The sequence below is a fragment of the Somniosus microcephalus genome, unplaced genomic scaffold (assembly GCF_052327205.1).
Source record: "Somniosus microcephalus isolate GS21.2 unplaced genomic scaffold, FLI_Smic_1.0 scaffold143, whole genome shotgun sequence".
In the NCBI taxonomy this organism is placed as follows: Eukaryota; Metazoa; Chordata; class Chondrichthyes; order Squaliformes; family Somniosidae; genus Somniosus; species Somniosus microcephalus.
In genome coordinates this window covers 25,566-51,527 of record NW_028225330.1, presented here as the reverse complement: position 1 = coordinate 51,527, position 25,962 = coordinate 25,566, and the positions used below count along the sequence as shown (strand labels likewise).

The 25,962-nt window shown below is 48.3% G+C and overlaps 1 protein-coding gene across 1 annotated transcript in view; it reads right to left on the bottom strand.

Moving 5' to 3' along the window:
• LOC147082213 (NACHT, LRR and PYD domains-containing protein 3-like) overlaps nucleotides 1-23,747 on the bottom strand; it is a 278,082-nt gene extending 254,335 nt beyond the window's left edge. The window contains exons 1-2 of the mRNA XM_085980396.1: nucleotides 22,914-23,747; nucleotides 19,898-20,056 (exon numbers count right to left, since the gene is read on the bottom strand). Of these exons, the coding sequence (XP_085836522.1) occupies nucleotides 19,898-20,056; nucleotides 22,914-22,932 (178 nt within the window). The 5' untranslated portion in view covers nucleotides 22,933-23,747. The remainder of the gene's footprint in view (nucleotides 1-19,897; nucleotides 20,057-22,913) is intronic.
• Nucleotides 23,748-25,962: the final 2,215 nt, after the last annotated feature.

Below are 25,962 nucleotides of genomic sequence, written 5' to 3'. Positions count from 1 at the left end.
GAGCAGCTTCGAGGGGCCGAATAGCCTACTCCTGCTCCTATCTTCTATGTTTCTATGTTTCTATAAATGCATAGCTGGAGAGATGGTGCAGGAGGGAGGGCTTTAGATTCCTGAGGCATTGGGACCGTTTCTGGGGAAGGTGGGACATGTACAAGCCAGACAGGTTAAACCTCATCAGAGCCGAGACCAATATTGTCGTGGGGAGGTTTGTTAGTGCTATCAGGGAGGATTTAACCTCGCTTGGCAGGGAGACAGAAAAATAGAAAGTTGCAGCACAGAAGGAGGCCATTTCGGCCCACTGTGTGCGCGCCAGCCAACAAAGAGCTATCCAGCCCTATCCCACGTCCCAGCTCTTGGTCTGTAGCCCTGCAGGTTACAGCATCCCAAGTACACATCCAAGTACTTTTTAAATATTGTTAGGGTTCCTGTCTCTACCACCCTTTCAGGCAATGGGTTCCAGACCCCCACAACTCTCTGGGTGAAGAAATGTCCCCTCAAAACCCCTCTAAATCTTCCAACAATTACTTTAAAACTGTGCCTCCTGATTTTTGACCACTTTAATAAGGGAAATAGCTCTTTTCTATCCACTTTATCGATGGCCCTCATAATTTTATACACCTCAATAAGGTCTCCCCTCAGCCTCCTCTATTCAAGGAAAACAGTCCCAGCCTATCCAGTCTTTCCTCATAGCATATCGGCCTTCAATCCCGTCAATTTCCCTAGAAATACTGATTTTTCAGTTCCTCCCTCTCATTAGACCCTATGTTCCCCGACATCTCGGAGTTTATTTGTGTCCTGTTTTGTGAAGACAGAAGCAAAGTATGTATTTAACTGGTCTGCCATTTCTTTGTTCCCCATTATAAATTCCCCTGATTCTGACTGCAAGGGACCTACACTCGACTTCACCAATCTTTTTCTCTTCACATATCTATACAAGATTTTACAGTCAGTTTCTATGTTGCCTGCAAGCTTACTCTCATACTCTATTTTCCCCCTCTTAATTAATCCCTTTCTCCTCCTTTGCAGAATCCTAAACTGCTCCCAATCCTCAGGTTTACTGCTTTTTCTGGCCAATTTATATGTCCTCTCCTTGGATCTTATGCTAGCCCTAATTTCCTTTGTTAGCCACGGTTGTCAACTTTTTTGTTTTATTTTTATGCCAAACAGGGATGAACAAATTCTGTAGTTCATCCATGCGATCTTTGAATGTTTGCCATTGCCTATCCACCATCAACCCTTTGAGTGACATTCCCCAATCAATCCTACCCAACTTGCGCCTCATACCATCGTAGTTTCCTTTATTTAAATTCAGGACCCTAGTCTCTGAGTCAACTACTTCACTCTCCATCTTAATGAAGAATTCGATCATATTATGATCGCTCTGACCCAAGGGGCCTCACACAACAAGATTGCTAATTAATTCTCTCATTACATAATACCCAGTCTAAGATGGCCTGATCTCTAGTTGGTTCCTCGACATATTGGTCCAGGAAACCATCCCGTATACACTCCAGGAATTCCTCCTCCGCAGTATGGTTACTAATTTGGTTAGCCCAAATATATGTAGATTAAAGTCACCTGTGATAACTGCTGTGCCCTTATTGCACCCTTCTCTAATTTCCCTTTTATTGCCATCCCCATGCTCCACATTACTGTTTGGAGGTCTATATGGCACTCCCACTAACGTTTTCTGCCCCTTGGCAATTCTCAGCTCTACCCATACAGATTCCACATCATCAGAGCTAATATCCTTCCTTACCATTGTGTTAATCCCTCTTTAACCAGCAATGCTACCCCACCTCCTTTTCGCCTATCTTTCCTGAATATTGAATACCCCTGGATGTTGAGTTCCCAGCCTTGGTCACTCTGGAGCCATGTTTCCGTATTGTGAGCCAGTTCAGCTCATTCCCCGGGACCTGATAAACCCACCGCACCCTCCACCCCCGGACCAGCCCCTGTATTGAGAGTCGGTTCAGCTCATTCCCCGGGACCTGATGAACCCACCGCCCCCTCCACCCCCGGACCAGCCCCTGTATTGAGAGTCGGTTCAGCTCATTCCCCGGGACCTGATGAACCCACCGCCCCCTCCACCCCCGGACCAGCCCCTGTATTGAGAGTCGGTTCAGCTCATTCCCCGGGACCTGATGAACCCACCGTGCCCTCCACCCCCGGACCAGCCCCTATATTGTGAGCTGGTTCAGCTCATTCCCCAGGACCTGATGTACCCACCGCCCCCTCCACCCCCGGACCAGCCCCTGTATTGTGAGTCGGTTCAGCTCATTCCCCGGGACCTGATGAACCCACCGCCCCCTCCACCCTCGGACCAGCCCCTGTATTGTGAGTCGGTTCAGCTCATTCCCCGGGACCTGATGAACCCACCGCCCCCTCCACCCCCGGACCAGCCCCTGTATTGTGAGCTGGTTCAGCTCATTCCCCGGGACCTGATGAACCCACCGTGCCCTCCACCCCCGGACCAGCCCCTGTATTGTGAGTCGGTTCAGCTCATTCCCCGGGACCTGATGAACCCACCGTGCCCTCCACCCCCGGACCAGCCCCTGTATTGAGAGTCGATTCAGCTCATTCCCCGGGACCTGGTGAACCCACCGTGCCCTCGACCCCCGGACCAGCCCCTGTATTGTGAGTCGGTTCAGCTCATTCCCCGGGACCTGATGAACCCACCGCGACCTCCACCCCCGGACCAGCCCCTGTATTGTGAGCCGGTTCAGCTCATTCCCCGGGACCTGATGAACCCACCGCCCCCTCCACCCCTGGACCAGCCCCTGTATTGTGAGCTGGTTCAGCTCATTCCCCGGGACCTGATGAACCCACCGCCCCCTCCACCCCCGGACCAGCCCCTGTATTGTGAGTCGGTTCAGCTCATTCCCCGGGACCTGATGAACCCACCGCCCCCTCCACCCCCGGACCAGCCCCTGTATTGTGAGTCGCTTCAGCTCATTCCCCGGGACCTGATGAACCCACCGTGCCCTCCACCCCCGGACCAGCCCCTGTATTGTGAGTCAGTTCAGCTCATTCCCCGGGACCTGATGAACCCACAGCGCCTTCCACCCCCGGACCAGCCCCTGTATTGTGAGTCGGTTGAGCTCATTCCCCGGGACCTGATGAACCCACCGCCCGCTTCACCCCCGGACCAGCCCCTGTATTGTGAGTCGGTTCAGCTCATTCCCCAGGACCTGATGAACCCACCGCGCCCTCCACCCCCGGACCAGCCCCTGTATTGTGAGTCGGTTCAGCTCATTCCCCGGGACCTGATGAACCCACCGCCCCCTCCACCCCCGGACCAGCCCCTGTATTGTGAGTCGGTTCAGCTCATTCCCCGGGACCTGATGAACCCACCGTGCCCTCCACCCCCCGGACCACCCCCTGTATTGTGAGTCGGTTCAGCTCATTCCCCAGGACCTGATGAACCCACCGCCCCCTCCACCCCCGGACCAGCCCCTGTATTATGAGTCGGTTCAGCTCATTCCCCGGGACCTGATGAACCCACCGTGCCCTCCACCCCCGGACCAGCCCCTGTATTGTGAGTCGGTTCAGCTCATTCCCCGGGACCTGATGAACCCACCGTGCCCTCCACCCCCGGACCAGCCCCTGTATTGTGAGTCGGTTCAGCTCATTCCCCAGGACCTGATGAACCCACCGCCGCCTCCACCCCCGGACCACCCCCTGTATTGTGAGTCGGTTCAGCTCATTCCCCGGGACCTGATGAACCCACCGTGCCCTCCACCCCCGGACCAGCCCCTGTATTGTGAGTCGGTTCAGCTCATTCCCCGGGACCTGATGAACCCACCGTGCCCTCCACCCCCGGACCAGCCCCTGGATTGTGAGTCGGTTCAGCTCATTCCCCAGGACCTGATGAACCCACCGCGCCCTCCACCCCCAGACCAGCCCCTGTATTGTGGGTCGGTTCAGCTCATTCCCCGGGACCTGATGAACCCACTGTGCCCTCCACCCCCAGACCAGCCCCTGTATTGTGGGTCGGTTCAGCTCATTCCCCGGGACCTGATGAACCCACTGTGCCCTCCACCCCCAGACCAGCCCCTGTATTGAGAGTCGGTTCAGCTCATTCCCCGGGACCTGATGAACCCACCGCCCCCTCCACCCCCGGACCAGCCCCTGTATTGTGAGTCGGTTCAGCTCATTCCCCGGGACCTGATGAACCCACCGCGTCCTCCACCCCCGGACCAGCCCCTGTATTGTGAGTCGGTTCAGCTCATTCCCCGGGACCTGATGCTGACAGGAATCTCCCCTCCATTACAAACCGGTTCTGCTGCACTTTACCATCCCTCCCTGTGATATAAATCATTAGAACTGAGACTTCCGCTTTCTCACTCCTGTAGACGGGAATGCGCCATTTTCTCTGCAGAGTTACGAACCAGCGCTGTGACCCTCCCTCCCTCGCTGTGATCTAAACTCGGGGCTGAGCAGCCGCTGTCGGGCTGTGTGCTGAATGGAGCGGAGTTCCCTCAGTCACAGAGCGCCAGCCTAGCTCCAAGTTGAAGTTTAAGCCTCATTGTTCAGGACCCCCACCCCCCCACCACCCCCAGAGGAACAATAGTTTCTCTATCTATCCTGCCAACTTCTTTAATCATCTTAAACACCTCAATTAGATCGTCCCCTGATCTTCTATATTGAAGGGTATACAAGCCTAGTCTTTGCAACCTGTCCTCATAATTGAGCCATTTTAGCTCAGGTATCATCCGATGAATCCCCTCTGCATCCCCTCCAAAACCAACAACTCTCTCCTGAGGGGCAGTGCCCAGACTGAACAACATGTGGAACAATATTCACTACTCAAAAATATAATGAGACAGAGTTTATCAAATTTGAAAAGAACCATTACTAAACCATGGCAAGAGGAAGACTTACCAATTATATGTATCTACATACCCTCCTGCTCAGAACCAACAGGTTCCTACTCCTGGACTGCCGAGTACATGGACAGTTTACACTGAATGTTTCACGGTCTTTCAGATATAAATTGGAGCCAAGGCCTCTTGTACTGAGATCTGACAGATTGTTACCCTGACAACAGAGGAAATCACTCACCGACAATAACTGAAAACGGAAATAACAAAACCAGCATCACATGTTCGGAGTTTAGTGAAGAACATTAACCCTGAACATTCAGCCAGTGTTTCTAACCATGAAGCTGTGATTCCAATAACGGATTTTTTACACCACCAGACCTGACACTGCGGGTTTACTGAATCCACCGCCAGTTCCAGCTGTACAGAACATTAAGCAGTGCCACATCTACAGAAATACATCAATAAAATAGTCACATTGTTGGAGATACACCCTGTGACTGCTGAAAATCAGATTGTCTTAAACCATCTAAATCTGTTACTGTTATGGAATGGTCTGTATCCATACACCTGGATCATGGGACCAACAAGAAACTTTTTTCTGACAACACAAAATAATTTTACTAATCATTAAAATATAAGATTTACGTATCATTTTTATCAGTTTTTACTAAAACGATAATCATTTAATTCAACTGCCATCGTGAAATTCAGAAATAGATTTACTGATAGAAAATAACTCAGTAAATCCAGCGTCAGTTCAGAACTGTAATTCACAACATGGTGCAGTTTGTCACGGAGTGCAGCTTGGAACAGAAACATAGAAGATAGGAGCAGGAGTAGGCCATTCGGCCCCTCGAGCCTGCTTCGCCATTCAATGAGATCATGGCTGATCATCCAAATTCAGTACCCTGTCCCTGCCTTCTCCCCATATCCCTTGATCCCTTTAGCCTTAAGAAATATATCCAACTCCTTCTTGAATATATTTAATGAATTGGCCTCAACTGCCTTCTGTGGTAGAGAATTCCACAGGTTCACCAATCTCTCGGTGAAGAAATTCCTCCTCATCTCTGTCCGAAATGTCTTACCCCTTATCCTTAGACTGTGACCCCTGGTTCTGGACTCCCCGGCCATCAGGAACATCCTTCCTGCATCTAGTCTGTCTAGTCCTGTTAGAATTTTACAAGTTTCAATGAGATCCCCTCTCATTCTTCTAAACTCCAGCGAGTATTAGCCCAATCGACCCAATCTCTCCTCATATGTCATTCCTGCCATCATAAGAACATAAGTAGGATCAGGAGTAGGAGCAGGAGTAGGCCATACGGCCCCTCGGGCCTGCTCCGCCATTCAATAGGATCATGGCTGATCCGAATCTAGACTCACCTCCACTTCCCTGCCCTCTCCCCGTAACCCCTAATTCCCTTATCTGCTAGGAAACTGTCGATCTCCATTTTAAATTTATATAAAGTCGCAGCTTCCACAGCTCTCTTAGGTAGCAAATTCCATAGATTTACTACCCTGAGTGAAGAAGTTTCTCCTCATCTCAGTTTTGAAAGGGCAGCCCCTTATTCTTAGATTATGCCCCCTAGTTCTAGTCTCACCCATCAGTGGAAACATCCTCACCGTATCCACCCGATCAAGCCCCCTCACAATCTTATATGTTTCGATAAGATCACCTCTCATTCTTCTGAACTCCAATGAGTAGAGTCCCAACCAACTTAACCTTTCCTCATACGTCAACCCCCTCATCTCCGGAATCAGCCGAGTGAACCTTCTCTGAACCGCCTCGAGAGCAAGTATATCTTTTCTTAAATATGGAAACCAAAACTGCACGCAGTATTCCAGGTGTGGCCTCACCAATACCCTGATCCCAGGCATCAGTCTGGTGAATCTTCGCTGCACTCCCTCCATGGCAATAACATCCTTCCTCAGATAAGGTGACGAAAACTGCACACAATACTCCAGATGTGGTCTCACCAAGGCCCTGTACAACTGCAGCAAGACATCCTTGTTCCTGTACTCGAACCCTCTCGCTACGAAGGCCAACATATCATTTGCCTTCTTCACCGCCTGCTGCACCTGCATGCTTACCTTCAGCGACTGGTGCACAAGGACACCCAGGTCTCGTTGCACTTCCCCTTCTCCCAATCTATTACCGTTCAGATAATAATCTGCCTTCCTGTTTTTGCCACCGAAGTGGATAACCTCGCATTTATCCACATTATACTGCATCTGCCATGCTTCTGCCCAATCACCCAACCTGTCCAAATCATACTGGAGTTTCTCAGCATCCTCCTCACAGCACACACGCCCACCCAGCTTTGTGTCGTCTGCAAAGTTGGAGATATTACATCTAGTTCCCTCGTCTAGATCATTTATATATATTGTGAATAGCTGGGGTCCGAGGACCGATCCCTGCGGTACCCCACTAGTCACTGCCTGCCACTCAGAAAAAGACCCATTTATTCCAACTCTTTGCTTCCTGTCTGCCAACCAGTTCTCTATCCAAGTCAGTACCTTGCCCCTAAGCCCATGTGCCTTAACTTTACATGCTCATCTCTTATGCGGGACCTTATCGAAAGCCTTCTGAAAGTCCAAATACACCACATCCACTGGTTCTCCGTTACCTATTTTACCAGTTACATCCTCAAAAAATTCCAGTAGATTAGTCAAGCACGATTTACCTTTTGTAAATCCATGTTTTCCAAGTGCTCTGCTATTACATCTTTTATAATGGACTTTAGCATTTTCCCCACTACCGATGTCAGGCTTATCGGTCTGTAATTCCCCGTTTTCTATCTATCACCTTTGGTGAATAGTGGGGTAACATTAGCTACCCTCCAATCCATGGGAACTGTTCGAGTCTATCGAATTTTGGAAGATGACCAGCAATGCATCTACTATTTCTCGGGCCACTTCCTTAAGTACCCTAGGATGTAAAGTATCAGGCATTGGGGATATATCAGCCTTCAATTTCTCTACAAATACTGATTTCTTTCAGTTCCTCCCTCTCATTAGACCCTATGTTCCCCGACATCTCTGGGAGGTTATTTGTGTCCTGCTTTGTGAAGACGGAACCAAAGTATGTATTTAATTGGTCAGCCATTTCTTTGTTCCCCATTATAGATTTTCCTGATTCTGACTGCAAGGGACCTACGCTTGACTTCACCAAACTTTTTCTCTTCACATATCTATAGAAGATTTTACAGTCAGTTTATATGTTCCCTGCAAGCTTACTCTCATACTCTATTTTCCCCCCTCTTAATTAATCCCTTTGTCCTCCTTTGCTGAATCCTAAACTGCTCCCAAACCTCAGGTTTGCTGCTTTTTCAGGCCAATTTATATGTCCTCTCCTTGGATCTTATGCTATCCCTAATTTCCCTTGTTAGCCATGGTTGAGTCAACGTTTTTGTTTTATTTTTATGTCAAACAGGGATGAACAAATTCTGTAGTTCATCCATGCGATCTTTGAATGTTTGCCATTGCCTATCCACCATCAACCCTTTGAGTAACATTGCCCAATCAATCCTACCCAACTCGTGCCTCATACCATCATAGTTTCCTTTACTTAAATTCAGGACCCTAGTCTGAGTCAACTACTTCACTCTCCATCTTAATGAAGAATTCTATCATATTATGATCGCTCCGACCCAAGGGGCCTCGCACAAGATTGCTAATTAATCCTCTCATTACATAATACCCAGTCTAAGATGGCCTGATCTCTAGTTGGTTCATCGACATATTGGTCCAGGAAACCATCCCGTAAACACTCCAGGAATTCCTCCTCCACAGTATTGTTACTAATTTGGTTAGCCCAATCTATATGTAGATTAAAGTCACCCATGATGACTGCTGTGCCCTTATTGCACAGTTCTTTAATTTCCCTTTTAATGCCATCCCCAACCTCTGCATTACTGTTTGGAGGTCTATATGAGACTCCCACTGACGTTTTCTGCCCCTTGGTATTTCTCAGCTCTACCCATACAGATTCCACATCATCAGAGCTAATATCCTTCCTTACCATTGTGTTAATTCCTCTTTAACCAGCAATGCTACCCCACCTCCTTTTCGCTTATCTTTCCTGAATATTGAATACCCTGGATGTTGAGTTCCCAGCCTTGGTCACTCTGGAGCCATGTTTCTGTATTGCGAGATGGTTCAGCTCATTCCCCGGGACCTGATGAACCCACCGCCCCCTCCACCCCTGGACCAGCCCTTGTATTGTGAGCCAGTTCAGCTCATTCCCCGGGACCTGACGCTGACAGGAATCTCCCCTCCATTACAAACCGGTTCTGTTGCACTTTACCATCCCTCCCTGTGATATAAATCATTAGAACTGAGACTTCCGCTTTCTCACTCCTGTAGACGGGAATGCGCCATTTTATCTGCTGAGTTACGAACCAGCGCTGTGACCCTCCCTCCCTCGCTGTGATCTAAACTCGGGGCTGAGCAGCCGCTGTCGGGCTGTGTGCTGAATGGAGCGGAGATCCCTCAGTCACAGAGCGCCAGCCTAGCTCCAAGTTGAAGTTTAAGCCTCATTGTTCAGGACCCCCCCCCCCCGCACCACCCCCAGAGGAACAATAGTTTCTCTATCTATCCTGCCAACTTCTTTAATCATCTTAAACACCTCAATTACATCGTCCCCTGATCTTCTATATTGAAGGGTATACAAGCCTAGTCTTTGCAACCTGTCCTCATAATTGAGCCATTTTAGCTCAGGTATCATCCGATGAATCCCCTCTGCATCCCCTCCAAAACCAACAACTCTCTCCTGAGGGGCAGTGCCCAGACTGAACAACATGTGGAACAATATTCACTACTCAAAAATATAATGAGACAGAGTTTATCAAATTTAAAAAGAACCATTACTAAACCATGGCAACAGGAAGTCTTACCAATTATATGTATCTACATACCCTACTGCTCAGAACCAACAGGTTCCTACTCCTGGACTGCCGAGTACATGGACAGTTTACACTGAATGTTTCACAGTCTTTCAGATATAAATTGGAGCCAAGACCTCTTGTACTGAGATCTGACAGATTGTTACCCTGACAATAGAGGAAATCACTCACCGACAATAACTGAAAACGGAAATAACAAAACCAGCATCACATGTTCGGAGTTTAGTGAAGAACATTAACCCTGAACATTCAGCCAGTGTTTCTAACCATGAAGCTGCGATTCCAATAACGGATTTTTTACACCACCAGACCTGACACTGTGGGTTTACTGAATCCACCGCCAGTTCCAGCTGTACAGGACATTAAGCAGTGCCACATCTACAGAAATACATCAATAAAATAGTCACATTGTTGGAGATACACCCTGTGACCGCTGGAAATCAGATTGTCTTAAACTATCTAAATCTGTTACTGTTATGGAATGGTATGTATTCATACACCTGGATCATGGGACCAACAAGAAACTTTTTCTGACAACACAAAATAATTTTACTAATCATTAAAATATAAGGTTTACATATCATTTTATCAGTTTTTACTAAAACGATAATCATTTAATTCAACTGCCATCGTGAAATTCAGAAATAGATTTACTGATAGAAAATAACTCAGTAAATCCAGCGTCAGTTCAGAATTGTAATTCACAACATGGTGCAGTTTGTCACGGAGTGCAGCTTGGAACAGAAACATAGAAGATAGGAGCAGGAGTAGGCCATTCGGCCCCTCGAGCCTGCTCTGACATTCAATGAGATCATGGCTGATCTGATCCTAACCTGAAATCTTCTATCACTCTCCATCCACCCGAGCCCATGTGGTCTCCCAGGAGAGGCGAAAAACCAGATAAATGACCCAATGGCCAATTTGGGAGAAAAAAATCTGGGAAATTCCTCTCCGACCCATCTAGGCGATCGAAACGCGTCGAGATCACTCTGTCCCTATATTTTCTACAGTACTTACCTTCTGTAAAGGCGATCTCCACCCTAGCCAGGAACAGGAATAAAACCATCTCCTGAAATCTAACACAGAATTAGAACACAGTAGGATCAGAACCAGGCTACACAGCCCCTGGGCCCACTCCACTACCCACAGGGCCATGACCATTCCAAACCTAGACTCATGTCCAATTTCCTGCCCGCTCCCTGTAACCCTTAATTCCCTTTACTTCTAGGAAACTATCTATTTCTGTTTTAAATTTATTTAATGATGTAGCTTCCACAGCTTTCTGGGGCAGCAAATTCCACAAACCTACCACCCTGAGTGAAGAAGTTTCTCCTCATCAGTTTTGAAAGAGCAGCCCCTTATTCTAAGATTATGCCCCCTCGTTCTAGTTTCACCCATCATTGGGAACATCCTCACCGCATCCACCCGATCAAGCCCCTTCACAATCTTATATGTTTCAATAAGGTCGCCTCTCTTACTTCTGAACTCCAATGTGTAGAGTCCCAATCTACTCAACCTCTCCTCATATGTCCACCCCCTCATCCCCGGGATTAACTGAGTGAACCTTCTTTGTACTGACTCGAGAGCAAGTATGTCTTAAGTATGGACACCAAAACTGTATGCAGTATTCCAGGTGCGGTCTCACCAATACCTTGTACAACTGCAGCAATACCTCCCTGTTTTTGTATTCTATCCCCCTAGCAATAAAAGCCAACATTCCATTGGCCTTCTTGATCACTTGCTGCACCTGCATACTAACTTTTTGAGTTTCGTGCACCAGGACCCCCAGATCCCTTTGTACTACAGTACTTTCCAGTTTCTTGCCATTAAGATAATAACTTGCTCTATGATTTTTCCTGCCAAAGTGCATAACCTCACACTTTCCAGTATTGTATTCCACCTGCCAAATCTCTGCCCACTTACTTAGCCTGTCTATGTCCCTTTGCAGGTTTTTTATGTCCTCCTCACTCACTACTTTCCATCCCATCTTTGTATCATCTGCAAACTTTGATATGTTACACTCGGTCCCCTCCTCCAAATCGTTAATATAGATTGTGAAGAGTTGGGGACCCAGCACTGACCCCTGCGGAACACCACTAGTTACTGGTTGCCAGTCTGAGAACGAACCTTTTATCCCAACTCTCTGCTTTCTGTTAGAGAGCCAATCCTCCACCCACGCCAGAATATTACCCCCAATCCCGTGATTTTTTATCTTGAGCAATAATCTTGTGTGGCACCTTGTCAAATGCCTTTTGGAAGTCTAAATACACTACGTCCACTGGTTCCCCTTTATCCACCCTGTATGTTACTTCCTCAAAAAACTCAAGCAAATTTGTCAAACATGACTTTCCCTTCATGAAACCTCGAGCCTGCTCCGCCATTCAATGGGATCATGGCTGATCATCCAAATTCAGTGCCCGGTCCCTGCTTTCTCCCCATATCCCTTGATCCCTTTAGCCTTAAGAAATATATCTAACTCCTTCTTGAATATATTTAATGAATTGGCCTCTATTGCCTTCTGTGGTAGAGAATTCCACAGGTTCACCACTCTCTGGGTGAAGAAATTCCTCCTCATCTCTGTCCTAAATGGCTTACCCCTTATCCTTAGACTGTGACCCCTGGTTCTGGACTCCCCCGCCATTGGGAACATCCTTCCTGCATCTAGTCTGTCTAGTCCTGTTAGAATTTTATAAATTTCAATGAGATCCCCTCTCATTCTTCTAAGCTCCAGCGAGTATAAGCCCAATTGACCCAATCTCTCCTCATACATCATTCCTGCCATCCCAGGTATCAGAAACATTGAAACATAGAAGATAGGAGTAGGCCATTCGGCCCCTTCAGCCTGGTGAATCTTCGCTGCACTCCTTCCATGGCAAGTACATCCTTCCTCAGATAAGGCGACCAAAACTGCACACAATACTCATGGTGTGGTCTCACCAAGGCCCTGTACAACTGCAGCAAGACATCCTTGTTCCTGTACTCAAACCCTCTTGCTACGAAGGCCAACATACTATTTGCCTTCTTAACCGCCTGCTGCACCTGCATGCTTACCTTCAGCGATTGGTGCACAAGGACGCCCAGGTCTCGTTGCACTTCTCCTTCTCCCAATCTATTGCCAATCAGATAATAATCAGCCACCTTGTTTTTGACACCGAAGTGGATAACCTCGCATTTATCCACGTGAAATTGCATCTGCCATGCCTCTGCCCAATCACCCAACCTGTCCAAATCATACTGGAGTTTCTCTGCATCCTCCTCACAGCACACACGTCCACCCAGGTTTGTGTCATCTGCAAACTTGGAGATATTACATCTCGTTCCCTTGTCCAGATCATTAATATATATTGTGAATAGCTGGGGTCCGAGAACTGATCCCTGGGGTACCCCACTAGTCACTGCCTGCCACTCGGAAAAAGAGCCATTTATTCCAACACTTTGCTTTCTGTCTGCCAACCAGTTATCTATCCAAGTCAATACCTTGCCCCCAATCCCATGTGCCTTAACTTTACACGCTAATCTCTTATGCGGGACCTTATCGAAAGCCTTCTGAAAGTCCAAACACACCACATCCACTGGTTCTCCCTTACCTATTTAACCAGTTACATCCTCAAAAAATTCCAGTAGATTAGTCAAGCATGATTTACCTTTTGTAAATCCATGTTGACTTTGTCCGATCCGGTCACTGTTTTCCAAGTGCTCTGCTATTACATATTTTATAATGGACTCTAGCATTTTCCCCACTAGCGATGTCAGGCTTATCGGTCTGCAATTCCCCGTTTTCTCTCTACCACCTTTTTTGAATAGTGGGGTAACATTAGCTACCCTCCAATCCATGGGAACTATTCCAGAGTCTATCGAATTTTGGAAGATGACCAGCAATGCATCTACTGTTTCTCGGGCCACTTCCTTAAGTACCCTAGGATGTAAATTATCAGGCCCTGGGGATTTATCGGCCTTCAATCCCGTCAATTTCCCTACAAATACTGATTTCTTTCAGTTCCTCCCTCTCATTAGACCCTATGTTCCCCGACATCTCTGGGAGGTTATTTGTGTCCTGCTTTGTGAAGACGGAACCAAAGTATGTATTTAATTGGTCTGCCATTTCTTTGTTCCTCATTATAAATTCCCCTGATTCTGACTGCAAGGGACCTACACTCGACTTCACCAATCTTTTTCCTCTTCACATATCTATAAAAGCTTTTACAGTCAGTTTATATGTTCCCTGCAAGCTTACTCTCATACTCTATTTTCCCCCTCTTAATTAATCCCTTTGTCCTCCTTTGCTGAATCCTAAACTGCTCCCAACCCTCAGGTTTACTGCTTTTTCTGGCCAATTTATATGTCCTCTCCTTGGATCTTATGCTATCCCTAATTTCCCTTGTTAGCCACGGTTGAGTCAACTTTTTTTTTATTGTTATGCCAAACAGAGATGAACAAATTCTGTAGTTCATCCATGCGATTTGAATGTTTGCCATTGCCTATCCACCGTCAACCCTTTGAGTAACATTCCCCAATCAATCCTACCCAACTCACGCCTCATACAGGTAGACTATCCTTTATCCGAAAACCTCGGGACCAGCCGTGTTTCGGTTTTCGGAGAATTTCGGATTTCGGAAGGTGGGCCGGCAGGGGTCCGCTGGGGGGGGTCCGCGGTGGGGTGGGGGGTCGGCGGGGGGGTCGTGCGCACGACCCCCCGCCGACCCCCGCCGGCCCCGACCCCCCCGCCGACGCCGACCCCCGCCGACCCCAACCCCCGCCGACTTACGGTCAGGGTCGGCGGGGGTCCGCGGGGGGGGGGTCGGCGGGGGGTCGTGCGCACGACTTACGCTGACGCTCAGCGTAAGTCGGCGGGGGTCCGCGGGGGGGTTGGCGGGGGTCGGGGCCGGCGGGGGTGTCTGCGGGGGGTCGTGCGCACGACTTACGCTGGACTTACGCTGACTGAAAAAACCTTCGGTTTTTAGAGGGTTTCGGAAGTCCGGATAAAGGGTAGTCTACCTCTACCATCGTAGTTTCCTTTATTTAAATTCAGGACCCTAGTCTCCAAGTCAACTACTTCACTCTCCATCTTAATGAAGAATTCTATCATATTATGATCGCTCCGACCCAAGGGGCCTCGCACAACAAGATTGCTAATTAATCCTCTCATTACATAATACCCAGTCTAAGATGGCCTGATCTCTACTTGGTCCCTCAACATATTGGTCCAGGAAACCATCTTGTACACACTCCAGGAATTCCTCCTCCACAGTATTGTTACTAATTTGGTTAGCCCAATCTATATGTAGATTAAAGTCACCTGTGTTAACTGCTGTGCCCTTATTGCACGCTTCTCTAATTTCCCTTTTAATGCCATCTCCAACCTCAGCATTAATGTTTGGGGGTCTATATGACACTCCCACTAATGTTTTCTGCCCCTTGGTATTTCTCAGCTCTACCCATACAGATTCCACATCATCAGAGCTAATATCCTTCCTTACCATTGTGTTAATCCCTCTTTAACCAGCAATGCTACCCCACCTCCTTTTCCTTTTTGTCCATCTTTGCTGAATATTGAATACCCCTGGATGTTGAGTTCCCAGCCTTGGTCACCCTGGAGCCATGTTTCCGGAATCCCAATCATACATCCGTTTACCTCTATTTACACAGCTAATTCATCCACCTTATTACGAATGCTCCTCGCATTAAGACACAAAGCCTTCAGGCTTGTTTTTTTAACCCTCTTAGACCTTTTTAGAATTATTATTTACTGTGGCCATGTTTGATTTAAACCCTTGATTTCTCTGTCTGCCACTTTTGTTTTTCTCCTTCCTGTCTTTTGCTTTTATCCTTGTTTCCCTTTCCTCTGTCTCCCTGCTCATGTTCCCAACCCCCTGCCATTTTAGTTTAAACCCTCCCCCACAGCACTAGCAAACACTCCCCCTAGGACATCGGTCCCGGCCCTGCCTAGGTGCAAACCGTCCATTTTGTACTGGTCCCACCTCCCCAGAACCGGTTCCAATGTCCCAGGAATTTGAATCCCTCCCCCTGGCACCATTCCTCTAGCCACGTATTCATCTGAAATATTCTTCTATTTCTACTCTGGCTAGCACGTGGCACTGGTAGCAATCCTGAGATTACTACCTTTGAGGTCCTGTTTTTTAATTTACCTCCTAACTCCCTATATTCAGCTTTTAGGACCTCATCCCGTTTTTTACCTATATCGTTGGTACCTATATGCACCACGACAACTGGCTGTTCACCCTCCCCTTCCAAAATATTCTGCAGCCACTCAGACATCCTTGACCCTTGCACCAGGGAGGCAACATACCATCCTGGAGTCACGTTTGCGGCCACAGAAACGCCTATCTGTTCCCTGTACAATAGAATCCCCTATTACTATAGCTCTCACTCTTTTTCGTCCCGTCCTGTGCAGCAGAACCACCCACGGTGCCAGGAAGTTGGCTGCTGCTGCCTTCCCCTGATAAGCCATCCTCCCCAACAATATCCAAAGCGGTATATCTGTTTGAGAGGGGTATGACCACACGGGACCCCTGCACTACCTGCCTGCGCCTACTACTCTGCCTGGCCATCACCCATTCTCTTCCTGCCTGTGCAGCCTTTACCTGCAGTGTGACCAACTCCCTAAATGCACTATCCATGACGTCCTCAGCATCGTAAATGCTCCAGTATGTATCCACTCGCAGCTCCAGCGCCGCATGTGGTCTGCCAGTAGCTGCAGCTGGATACACTTCCCGCACACATGGTTGTCAGGGACACAGGAAGTGTCCCTGATTTCCCACATAGTGCAGGAAGAGCATACCATGGCACAGAGCTCTCCTGCCATGACTTACCCGTTAATTAAATCAAATTAAATTAAAAGTGAGGCAGGTATGGGGACCCAGGAGGTGGAGGAGCCTCAGCCTTTGCAATTGTCCAACAGGTTCGAGGTTCTTGCGGCCTGTATGGGTGAAAGCGGTGGCTGCAGGGTGGATGAGCAAACTGACCGTGGCACCGAGGTACAGGAAGCGATTCAAGCGGGGGGAGTTAATAGGAAGATAGTGGTCATTGGACAGCATAGTCAGGGGGATAGATACAGTTCTCTGCAGCCAAGAGCGGGAGTCCAGACAGCTGTGTTGCCTGCCGGATGCCAGGATTCAGGACATCTGCTCTGGGCTGGAGAGGAACTTGCAGTGGGAGGGGGAGGAGCCAGTCGTCGTGGTCCATATAGGTACCAATGACACAGTTAGAACTAGGAAAGAGGTTCTGCTGAGAGACTGTGCAGCTAGGGGCTAATTCAAAAAGCAGAACCTCAAGGGTAATAATGTCTGCATTATTACCTGAGCCACGAGCAAATTGGCATAGGGTAAATAAAATTAGAGAGATGAATGCGTGGCTCACAGACTGGTGTGGGAGAAATGGGTTTTGATTCCTGGGGCACTGGCACCATACTGGGGAAAGTGGGATCTGTATCGTTGGGATGGTCTTCACCCGAACCATGCTGGGACCAGTGTTCTGGCGAGTCATATAACTAGGGCGGTAGAGAGGGTTTTAAACTAAATAGTGGGGGCAAGGGATCAAACTTGTTGAGATGTGGTAAATCAAAGAGTGGAGACAAGGCAACAGAGAAAGGTATTAATATGGGAAATGATAAACAGACCGTGACAGGAAGGGATAGAGAGTACAAATCTAAGAGTAAATCAACAGATAAGGCTAGAGGTTACAAAAATAATAAAAGGACAGAACTAAAGGCTCTGCATCTGAATACACGTAGCATTCGAAACAAAACAGATGAACTGATAACGCAAATAGAAATAAATAAGTCTGATCTGATCGTCATTACAGAAACATGGCTGCAGGATGACGTCGATTGGGACCTGAATATTGAAGAGTACGTGACATTTAGGGAGGACAGAAAGCTAGGAAAAGGTGGAGGGGTGGCTCTGTTAATTAATGGTATTAGCACAATAGAGAGGGATGACCTAAGTTCAGGAAACCAGGATGTAGGAGCAGTTTGGGTAGAGATGAGAAATGATAAAGGCAAGAAGTCACTTGTGAGAGTGGTGTACAGGCCCCCTCACAGTAACCACACGATAGGATAGAGTATAAAGGAAGAAATAATGGGAGCTTGTCAGAAAGCTACGGCAATAATCATGGGGGATTTAATCTACACAGAGACTGGAAAAATCAGACCGGCAAAGGTAGCATAAATGAGGAGTTCATAGAATGTTTTCGGGATAGTTTCTTACAACAGCACGTTCTGGAGCCAACCAGAGAGCAGGTTATACCAGACCTGGTATTGTGCAACGAGATAGGATTAATTAATGACCTCATAATGAAGGCGCCCCTAGGTAGCAGCGATCATAATATGATTGAATTTTACCTTCAGTTTGAGGGAGAGAAGAGTGGGTCCCAGAGTAGTATTTTAAACTTAAATAAGGGCAATTCTGAGGGCATGAAAGCAGAGCTAGCTAAAGTGAACTGGCCAATTAGGTTAAGGGATCGGTCAATAGAGTCGCAGTGGCAGACATTTAAGGGGATATTTCAGAATACACAGAATAGATACATTCCAAAGAGAAAGAAAATTTCCAAGGGGAGGACCCACCATCCGTGGTTAACTAAAGAAGTTAAAGAAAGTATCAAACTTAAAGAAAAAGCAGATAATTGCGCAAAGGCGGCTGGCAGCTCAGAAGATTGGACAGAATATAAAAAACAGCAGAGCATGACTAAAAGATTAATTAAGGAGAGAAAAATTAGAGTACGAGAGAAAGCTAGCTAGAAATATAAAAACAGATAGTAAGAGTTTCTATAGATATTTAAAAAGAAAAAAAAAAGTGTTAACAAAGTGAGCATTGGTCCTATAGAAAGTGAGTTTGGGGAATTAATAATGGAAAATAAGGAGATGGGAGCTGAATTGAACAGGTATTTTGCATCGGTCTTCACTATAGAGGATTCAAGTAACATCCCAGAAATAGCTGTAAATCAGGAAATGGAAGGGAGGGAGGAACCAGTGTGTATCTGAGTCAGTCAATCAGACTCTCTCTGACCTTTCTCCCCAGTCCATCTCCAGGACCAGTGTGTATCTGAGTCATTGGGACTCTCTGACCTTTCTCCCCAGTCCATCTCCAGGACCAGTGTGTATCTGAGTCAATCAGACTCTCTGACCTTTCTCCCCAGTCCATCTCCAGGACCAGTGTGTATCTGAGTCAATGGGACTCTCTCTGACCTTTCTCCCCAGTCTATCTCCAGGACCAGTGTGTATCTGAGTCAATGGGACTCTCTCTGACCTTTCTCCCCAGTCTATCTCCAGGACCAGTGTGTATCTGAGTCAATGGGACTCTCTCTGACCTTTCTCCCCAGTCCATCTCCAGGACCAGTGTGTATCTGAGTCAATGGGACTCTCTGACCTTTCTCCCCAGTCTATCTCCAGGACCAGTGTGTATCTGAGTCAATGGGACTCTCTCTGACCTTTCTCCCCAGTCCATCTCCAGGACCAGTGAGTATCTGAGTCAATGGGACTCTCTCTGACCTTTCTCCCCAGTCCATCTCCAGGACCAGTGTGTATCTGAGTCAATGGGACTCTCTCTGACCTTTCTCCCCAGTCTATCTCCAGGACCAGTGAGTATCTGAGTCAATGGGACTCTCTCTGACCTTTCTCCCCAGTCCATCTCCAGGACCAGTGTGTATCTGATTCAATGGGACTCTCTCTGACCTTTCTCCCCAGTCTATCTCCAGGACCAGTGTGTATCTGAGTCAATGGGACTCTCTCTGACCTTTCTCCCCAGTCCATCTCCAGGACCAGTGTGTATCTGAGTCAATGGGACTCTCTGACCTTTCTCCCCAGTCCATCTCCAGGACCAGTGTGTATCTGAGTCAATGGGACTCTCTCTGACCTTTCTCCCCAGTCTATCTCCAGGACCAGTGTGTATCTGAGTCAATGGGACTCTCTCTGACCTTTCTCCCCAGTCCATCTCCAGGACCAGTGTGTATCTGAGTCAATGGGACTCTCTCTGACCTTTCTCCCCAGTCTATCTCCAGGACCAGTGTGTATCTGAGTCAATGGGACTCTCTCTGACCTTTCTCCCCAGTCCATCTCCAGGACCAGTGTGTATCTGAGTCAATGGGACTCTCTCTGACCTTTCTCCCCAGTCCATCTCCAGGACCAGTGTGTATCTGAGTCAATGGGACTCTTACCTTTCTCCCCAGTTGATCTCTGGAAGCTCTTTGAATCGGAAGTGTTCTCTCCGATGGGTGTTCTGACAATCCTGTGCTGGTTCACCGGCTGTTGTTCCTCAGTCTGCAGTCTCTGTTTACTTCCAGCTTCCTCAATCACTCCATCAGTCACCGGGAGATCTAATTATGGCAGGTCAGAAAATTAGAATTTTGATTGAAAGCGTGAAATGATGTAATTTAGACTTTTTATCTGCTTACTAAAAATTCAATTTTAAGGCCGAGTATTTGTTTGATATTGTCCCTTTCCTCAGATCCCCAGTTGCGGGGCTGTGTGTTTAGTTTGGAGCTTTTCCTCAGATCCCCAGTTGCGGGGCTGTGTGTTTAGTTTGGAGATTTTCCTCAGATCCCCAGTTACGGGGCTGTGTGTTTAGTTTGGAGATTTTCCTCAGATCCCCAGTTGCGGGGCTGTGTGTTTAGTTTGGAGATTTTCCTCAGATCCCCAGTTCCGGGGCTGTGTGTTTAGTTTGGAGATTTTCCTCAGATCCCCAGTTGCGGGGCTGTGTGTTTAGTTTGGAGATTTTGCTCAGATCCCCAGTTGCGGGGCTGTGTGTTTAGTTTGGAGATTTTCCTCAGATCCCCAGTTCCGGGGCTGTGTGTTTAGTTTGGAGACTTTGCTCACAGTAAATTTCAGCCCTCCTGAGACTCCCCTATTCTCACAGCTCTAGGCGGAAATGCACCATTTTCTGGATCAACTGCCAATGAACCCACCGCGCCCTCCACCCCCAGACCAGCCTGAGAGTCGGTTCAGCTCATTCCCCGGGACCTGATGAACCCACCGCGCCCTCCACCCCCGGACCAGCCCCTGTATTGTGAGTCGGTTCAGCTCATTCCCCGGGACCTGATGAACCCACCGCCCCCTCCACCCCCGGACCAGCCCCTGTATTGTGAGTCGGTTCAGCTCATTCCCCGGGACCTGATGAACCCACCGCGCCCTCCACCCCCGGACCAGCCCCTGTATTGTGAGTCGGTTCAGCTCATTCCCCGGGACCTGATGAACCCACCGCCCCCTCCACCCCCGGACCAGCCCCTGTATTGTGAGTCGGTTCAGCTCATTCCCCAGGACCTGATGAACCCACCGCGCCCTCCACCCCCGGACCAGCCCCTGTATTGTGAGTCGGTTCAGCTCATTCCCCAGGACCTGATGAACCCACCGTGCCCTCCACCCCCGGACCAGCCCCTGTATTGTGAGTCGGTTCAGCTCATTCCCCGGGACCTGATGAACCCACCGCGCCCTCCACCCCCGGACCAGCCCCTGTATTGTGAGTCGGTTCAGCTCATTCCCCGGGACCTGATGAACCCACCGCCCCCTCCACCCCCGGACCAGCCCCTGTATTGAGAGTCGGTTCAGCTCATTCCCCAGGACCTGATGAACCCACCGTGCCCTCCACCCCCGGACCAGCCCCTGTATTGTGAGTCGGTTCAGCTCATTCCCCGGGGCCTGATGAACCCACCGCCCCCTCCACCCCCGGACCAGCCCCTGTATTGTGAGTCGGTTCAGCTCATTCCCCGGGACCTGATGAACCCACCGCGCCCTCCACCCCCGGACCAGCCCCTGTATTGTGAGCTGGTTCAGCTCATTCCCCGGGACCTGATGAACCCACCGCGCCCTCCACCCCCGGACCAGCCCCTGTATTGTGAGTCGGTTCAGCTCATTCCCCGGGACCTGATGAACCCACCGCGCCCTCCACCCCCGGACCAGCCCCTGTATTGTGAGTCGGTTCAGCTCATTCCCCGGGACCTGATGAACCCACCGCGCCCTCCACCCCCGGACCAGCCCCTGTATTGTGAGTCGGTTCAGCTCGTTCCCCGGGACCTGATGAACCCACCGCGTCCTCCACCCCCGGACCAGCCCCTGTATTGTGAGTCGGTTCAGCTCATTCCCCGGGACCTGATGAACCCACCGTGCCCTCCACCACCGGACCAGCCCCTGTATTGTGAGTCGGTTCAGCTCATTCCCCGGGACCTGATGAACCCACCGCCCCCTCCACCCCCGGACCAGCCCCTGTATTGTGAGTCGGTTCAGCTCATTCCCTGGGACCTGATGAACCCACCGCCCCCTCCACCCCCGGACCAGCCCCTGTATTGTGAGTCGGTTCAGCTCATTCCCCGGGACCTGATGAACCCACCGTGCCCTCCACCCCCGGACCAGCCCCTGTATTGTGAGTCGGTTCAGCTCACTCCCCGGGACCTGATGAACCCACCGCCCCCTCCACCCCCGGACCAGCCCCTGTATTGTGAGTCAGTTCAGCTCATTCCCCGGGACCTGATGAACCCACCGCCCCCTCCACCCCCGGACCAGCCCCTGTATTGAGAGCCGGTTCAGCTCATTCCCCGGGACCTGATGCTGACAGGAATCTCCCCTCCATTACAAACTGGTTCCGTTCCACATTAACACCCCTCCCTGTGATATAAATCATTAGAACTGAGACTTCCTCTTTCTCACTCCTGTAGACGGAAATGCGCCATTTTCTCTGCAGAGTTACTAACCAGCGCTGTGACCCTCCCTCCCTCGCTGTGATCTAAACTCGGGGCTGGGCATCCGCTGTCGGGCTGTGTGCTGAATGGAGCCGAGTTCCCTCAGTCACAGAGCGCCAGCCTAGCTCCAAGTTGAAGTTTAAGCCTCATTGTTCAGGACTGCCCCCCCCCCCACCCCCAGAGGAACAATAGTTTCTCTATCTATCCTGTCAACTCCTTTAATCATCTTAAACACCTCAATTAGATCATCCCCTGATCTTCTATATTCAAGGGAATAGAAGGTTAGTCTTTGCAACCTGTCCTGATAATTTAACCATTTTAGCTCAGGTATCATCCGATGAATCGGCGCTACATCCCCTCCAAGGCCAACATCTCTCTCCTGAGGGGCGGTGCCCAGAACTGAACAACATGTGCAACAATATTCACTACTCAAGAATATAATGAGACAGTTTATCAAATTTAAAAAAGAAAGTTACTAAACCATGGTAACAGGAAGTCTTACCAATGATATGTATCTGCATACCCTACTGCTCAGAACCAACAGGTTCCTACTCCTGGACTGCCGAGTACATGGACAGTTTACACTGAATGTTTCACAGTCTTTCAGATATAAATTGGAGCCAAGGCCTCTTGTACTGAGATCTGACAGATTGTTACCCTGGCAATAGAGGAAATCACTCACCGACAATAACTGAAAACGGAAATAACAAAACCAGCATCACATGTTCAGAGTTTAGTGAAGAACATTAACCCTGAACATTCAGCCAGTGTTTCTAACCATGAAGCTGCAATTCCAATAACGGATTTTTTACACCACCAGACCTGACACTGCGGGTTTACTGAATCCACCGCCAGTTCCAGCTGTACAGAACATTAAGCAGCGACACATCTACAGAAATACATCAATAAAATAGTCACATTGTTGGAGATTCACCCTGTGACCACTGAAAAATCAGATTGTCTTAAACTATCAAATCTGTTACTGTTATGGAATTGTATGTATCCATACACCTGGATCATGGGACCAACAAGAAACTTTTTTCTGACAACACAAAATAATTTTACTAATCATTAAAATATAAGATTTACATATCATTTTATCAGTTTTTACTAAAACGATAATCATTTAATTCAACTGCCATCGTGAAATTCAGAAATAGATTTACTGATAGAAAATAACTCAGTAAATCCAGCGTCAGTTCAGAATTGTAATTCACAACATGGTGCAGTTTGTCACGGAGTGCAGCTTGGAACAGAAACATAGAAGATAGGAGCAGGAGTAGGCCATTCGGCCCCTCGAGCCTGCTCCGCCATTCAATGAGATCATGGCTGATCATCCAAATTCAGTACCCTGTCCCTGCCTTCTCCCCATATCCCTTGATCCCTTTAGCCTTAAGAAATATATCCAACTCCTTCTTGAATATATTTAATGAATTGGCCTCTACTGCCTTCTGTGGTAGAGAATTCCACAGGTTCACCACTCTCTGGGTGAAGAAATGCCTCATCTCTGTCCGAAATGGCTTACCCCTTATCCTTAGACTGTGACCCCTGGTTCTGGACTCCCCGGCCATCAGGAACATCCTTCCTGCATCTAGTCTGTCTAGTCCTGTTAGAATTTTACAAGTTTCAATGAGATCCCCTCTCATTCTTCTAAACTCCAGCGAGTATTAGCCCAATCGACCCAATCTCTCCTCATATGTCATTCCTGCCATCATAAGAACATAAGTAGGATCAGGAGTAGGAGCAGGAGTAGGCCATACGGCCCCTCGGGCCTGCTCCGCCATTCAATAGGATCATGGCTGATCCGAATCTAGACTCACCTCCACTTCCCTGCCCTCTCCCCGTAACCCTTAATTCCCTTATCTGCTAGGAAACTGTCGATCTCCATTTTAAATTTATATAAAGTCGCAGCTTCCACAGCTCTCTTAGGTAGCAAATTCCATAGATTTACTACCCTGAGTGAAGAAGTTTCTCCTCATCTCAGTTTTGAAAGGGCAGCCCCTTATTCTTAGATTATGCCCCCTAGTTCTAGTCTCACCCATCAGTTGAAACATCCTCACCGTATCCACCCGATCAAGCCCCCTCACAATCTTATATGTTTCGATAAGATCACCTCTCATTCTTCTGAACTCCAATGAGTAGAGTCCCAACCAACTCAACCTTTCCTCATACGTCAACCCCCTCATCTCCGGAATCAGCCGAGTGAACCTTCTCTGAACCGCCTCGAGAGCAAGTATATCTTTTCTTAAATATGGAAACCAAAACTGCACGCAGTATTCCAGGTGTGGCCTCACCAATACCCTGATCCCAGGCATCAGTCTGGTGAATCTTCGCTGCACTCCCTCCATGGCAATAACATCCTTCCTCAGATAAGGTGACGAAAACTGCACACAATACTCCAGATGTGGTCTCACCAAGGCCCTGTACAACTGCAGCAAGACATCCTTGTTCCTGTACTCGAACCCTCTCGCTACGAAGGCCAACATATCATTTGCCTTCTTCACCGCCTGCTGCACCTGCATGCTTACCTTCAGCGACTGGTGCACAAGGACACCCAGGTCTCGTTGCACTTCCCCTTCTCCCAATCTATTACCGTTCAGATAATAATCTGCCTTCCTGTTTTTGCCACCGAAGTGGATAACCTCGCATTTATCCACATTATACTGCATCTGCCATGCTTCTGCCCAATCACCCAACCTGTCCAAATCATACTGGACTTTCTCAGCATCCTCGTCACAGCACACACGCCCACCCAGCTTTGTGTCGTCTGCAAAGTTGGAGATATTACATCTAGTTCCCTCGTCTAGATCATTTATATATATTGTGAATAGCTGGGGTCCGAGGACCGATCCCTGCGGTACCCAACTAGTCACTGCCTGCCACTCAGAAAAAGACCCATTTATTCCAACTCTTTGCTTTCTCTGCCAACCAGTTCTCTATCCAAGTCAGTACCTTGCCCCTAAGCCCATGTGCCTTAACTTTACATGCTCATCTCTTATGCGGGACCTTATCGAAAGCCTTCTGAAAGTCCAAATACACCACATCCACTGGTTCTCCGTTACCTATTTTACCAGTTACATCCTCAAAAAATTCCAGTAGATTAGTCAAGCACGATTTACCTTTTGTAAATCCATGTTTTCCAAGTGCTCTGCTATTACATCTTTTATAATGGACTCTAGCATTTTCCCCACTACCGATGTCAGGCTTATCGGTCTGTAATTCCCCGTTTTCTATCTACCACCTTTGGTGAATAGTGGGGTAACATTAGCTACCCTCCAATCCATGGGAACTGTTCGAGTCTATCGAATTTTGGAAGATGACCAGCAATGCATCTACTATTTCTCGGGCCACTTCCTTAAGTACCCTAGGATGTAAAGGATCAGGCATTGGGGATATATCAGCCTTCAATCCCGTCAATTTCCCTACAAATACTGATTTCTTTCAGTTCCTCCCTCTCATTAGACCCTATGTTCCCCGACATCTCTGGGAGGTTATTTGTGTCCTGCTTTGTGAAGACGGAACCAAAGTATGTATTTAATTGGTCAGCCATT